Here is a 3,114-nt window from a genome sequence, read left to right on the forward strand (position 1 = left end):
GTGAACCAAAATACACAGACAAGAATGTTCATAGCAGAACTACTTGTAAACTATCCCAGCTATAAATGAAAAAAAGCTGAATGATTAAAATGTGCATATTGACATAAGGGAAAACTATGCAGCAATGACTATAAACTCCTGCTAAATGGAACAACATAGATGGATCCTGCAAATATGTTAAGCAAAGACTGGCACAAATATCTAAAAACCATTGAATTTTACACTTCAAAAGAGTGAACTTATGGTATGCAAATTATACCTCAATAAACTGTTAAAAATGCATGATTCACAGAGTACTTACACTCTGGTAGCAGGAATCAGGGTCATTAGTGATTGAAAGGGAGCATTAAAGGATGATTCTTGGGTGCTGATAATTTATTTTCTGATCAGTGTGTGTTGTGGTCAATACAGTTGTGCTCTATGTTGTAAAAATTCATGGAATTATACATTTTTGTACATGTTAAACGTAAACAACAAAGTATGTTTTAAGAAATTCAGAATCCCAAAAATTTAACCATACGCAATTTTCATGGGAAGATTCATTATGGACCTTATGTCAGGAAATGGTAGGTCAAGAGACATGAAACGTGTAAGTATATAGATGATTTGTAAACACAGTTCAGAAGCTGTATTTATATGTAAACATCTATTAAACACATATCCCTTAAAACAAACAAGTCTTGGAGATGTAATACACAGCACAGGATATATAGTAAATAATATTGGGATAACATGGTACAATGTCAGATGTTCTCTGGACTTATGGTGATCACTTCTCTAGGACAGGGAATATAATCAATAATGTGGTAATAACTCTGTATAATGTCAAGTGGATACTGTTGAATAACTATGATGTACACCTAAAACTAGTATAATATTGTATGTTAGCTATATTTTAAAAATCTTTTAAAAAAGCACGTCCCTATACCAAATAATTATTCAATTTTTTTAAACCATATATATATATATATATATATATATATATATATATATATATATATATATATATATATATTTAAACTGGCCTGCCATGGGTTATATTGATTAGTGATGGCCATCAGTTGGGACTAAAAGAAACAACCTTCCTCCCACTGTCAAAATACACACACACAAACAAAAACACAGAAAACATAGTGGTTTCATACATTAGGTGTTTATTTCTCTCAAGTAACAAGTCTTAAAGATATTAAGTTTTTCTCTTCAGTGTTGAGCTGTCACATATCTTCTAAGGAATGAAGAATGAATAAAGGATTTTTCATGGTCATTGCATAACTAAGGTTTCTCCTACATGTTATTCAGAGGCTTTCCTACATTCTTTACATACAGTTTTTCTCTTCATTTAGCACTTGTTTGTATGTCTTGAAGATTGAGTTCACTGAATGCTGTTCTACAGGGACGTCATTAGGAGCTTTACCCATTGTGAGTTCTCTCATGACACCGGAGGTATACAAGTTTACTGAAAGCGCGCACACAAACATTGCATTTATATGGTTTTTCTCCTGTATGTACTCTTTTGTGCACAATAAGATTACACCTCACACTGAAGGTTTTCCCACACTGGTTACACTCATAGGGCTTCTCTCCTGTGTGAGTTCTTATGTGTATTGTAAGAGAGACGTGCCTCCTAAAGGCTTTTCCACACTCACTACACTTAAAGGGTTTCATTTCCCTGGTATGGTTTTTCATATGTCTCCTATGTGATAAGAAACCACTGAAGACTTTCCCACATTCCTTACATTCATATTGTTTCATTCTTATGTGAACTTTCTTGTGAAAAATGAGGGAAGATTTTACTCTGAAAGCTTTTCCACATTCATTACACATGAAGGGTTTTTCCCCAGTGTGAATTCTCACATGTTCTTTAAGGCAAGTGCGATCCCTAAAGGATTTCCCACAGTCATCACACTTATAGGGTTTCTCTCCAGTATGAATTTTCTTGTGCACAGTAAGATTAGAGCTGATCCTAAAAGTTCTCCCACACTGATCACATTTGTAAGGTTTCTCTCCGGTATGTATTCCCACGTGTGTCTTAAGAGATGACTGACTACCTAGTACTTTCCCACAGTGGCTACATTCGAAGGATTTCTCTCTAGTGTGGATTCTCTTATGTCTTTTAAGGTATGCAAGAATACTAAAGGTTTTCCCACAATCATTGCATGTATAGGGTTTCTCTCCAGTATGTATTGCCTTGTGCATGGTAAGCCTGCATCTCCTAGAGAAGGTTTTGCTGCATTGATTACACTTGTAGGGTTTTTCTCTTAAGTGAACTCCTTTATGTTGTCTGAGAAGTGAGCTATCTCTGAAAGTTTTCCCACAGTCACGGCATTCATAGGGTTTCTCCCCAGTATGAATTCTCTTATGTCGCGTAAGGTAAGAACTTGAGCTGTATGCTTTCCCGCATTGATTACACATAAAAGGTTTTTCCCCAGTGTGGGTTCTCATGTGCAACTTAATGGATGCGTGGCTTTGGAATAATTTACCACACTGACTACATTCAAAAGGTTTCTTTCTAATGTGAGTTTTTTCATGCTGCTTAAGGTATAAGATTGAACTTAAGACTTTCCCACAGTCACTGCATTCATAGGATTTGTCTCTTGTATGTTGTTTCTTGTTCTTGGTTAAGTAAGAGCTCCTGATGAAGGCAATTTCATCTTTTTTATGCTCCTGGGACTTTTCCCCAGAAAGAATTCTGTCACATGGCTTAAGAGGTGAGCAATCTCTGACGGCCTTTCCAGAGTCAAGGCATTCATGGGGTTTCTTTCCAGGATGAATTCTCTTATTCCGAGGAATGCTAGATTTCTTGCTCAAAGCTTTAACAATTTCATTCCTTTCAATGAGTTTGCCTTCATGAGTTTGCTCCTATTGATTAAAATATGAGTTACAATCACAAGACTTACCATATTCATCATATTGATTGAGAATCTCCCCCCACACGGTTTCTGACCACTTGTGTTTATCTACTTTGATTAAGCTAAATGCTATACCAGATGACTGCATCTGGGTCTCTTCAACAGAGTTTTAACATGTAATTGCTTTAGAGCAAATTATATTTTAAACATTTAATATCTAATCTCCATTATGAAAATATTTATTTTGCAGATTCTCTATAACCAT

The 3,114-nt window shown here is 35.3% G+C and overlaps 1 protein-coding gene across 1 annotated transcript; it reads right to left on the minus strand.

The window, feature by feature from the left end:
• Positions 1 to 286: 286 nt before the first annotated feature.
• On the minus strand, positions 287 to 2,909 carry LOC148755235 (uncharacterized). Its single transcript, XM_088792664.1, has 3 exons — positions 2,898 to 2,909; positions 1,795 to 2,529; positions 287 to 304 (listed from the first exon to the last, which is right to left on the minus strand). The coding sequence occupies exons 1-3, from the start codon at positions 2,907 to 2,909 to the stop codon at positions 287 to 289; spliced, it is 765 nt and encodes a 254-aa protein (XP_088648790.1).
• Between the last annotated feature and the right edge of the window lie 205 nt (positions 2,910 to 3,114).

Source organism: Rhinolophus sinicus, chromosome 15 (assembly GCF_057876585.1).
Source record: "Rhinolophus sinicus isolate RSI-liver-muscle chromosome 15, RSI-T2T, whole genome shotgun sequence".
NCBI classification, from domain to species: Eukaryota; Metazoa; Chordata; class Mammalia; order Chiroptera; family Rhinolophidae; genus Rhinolophus; species Rhinolophus sinicus.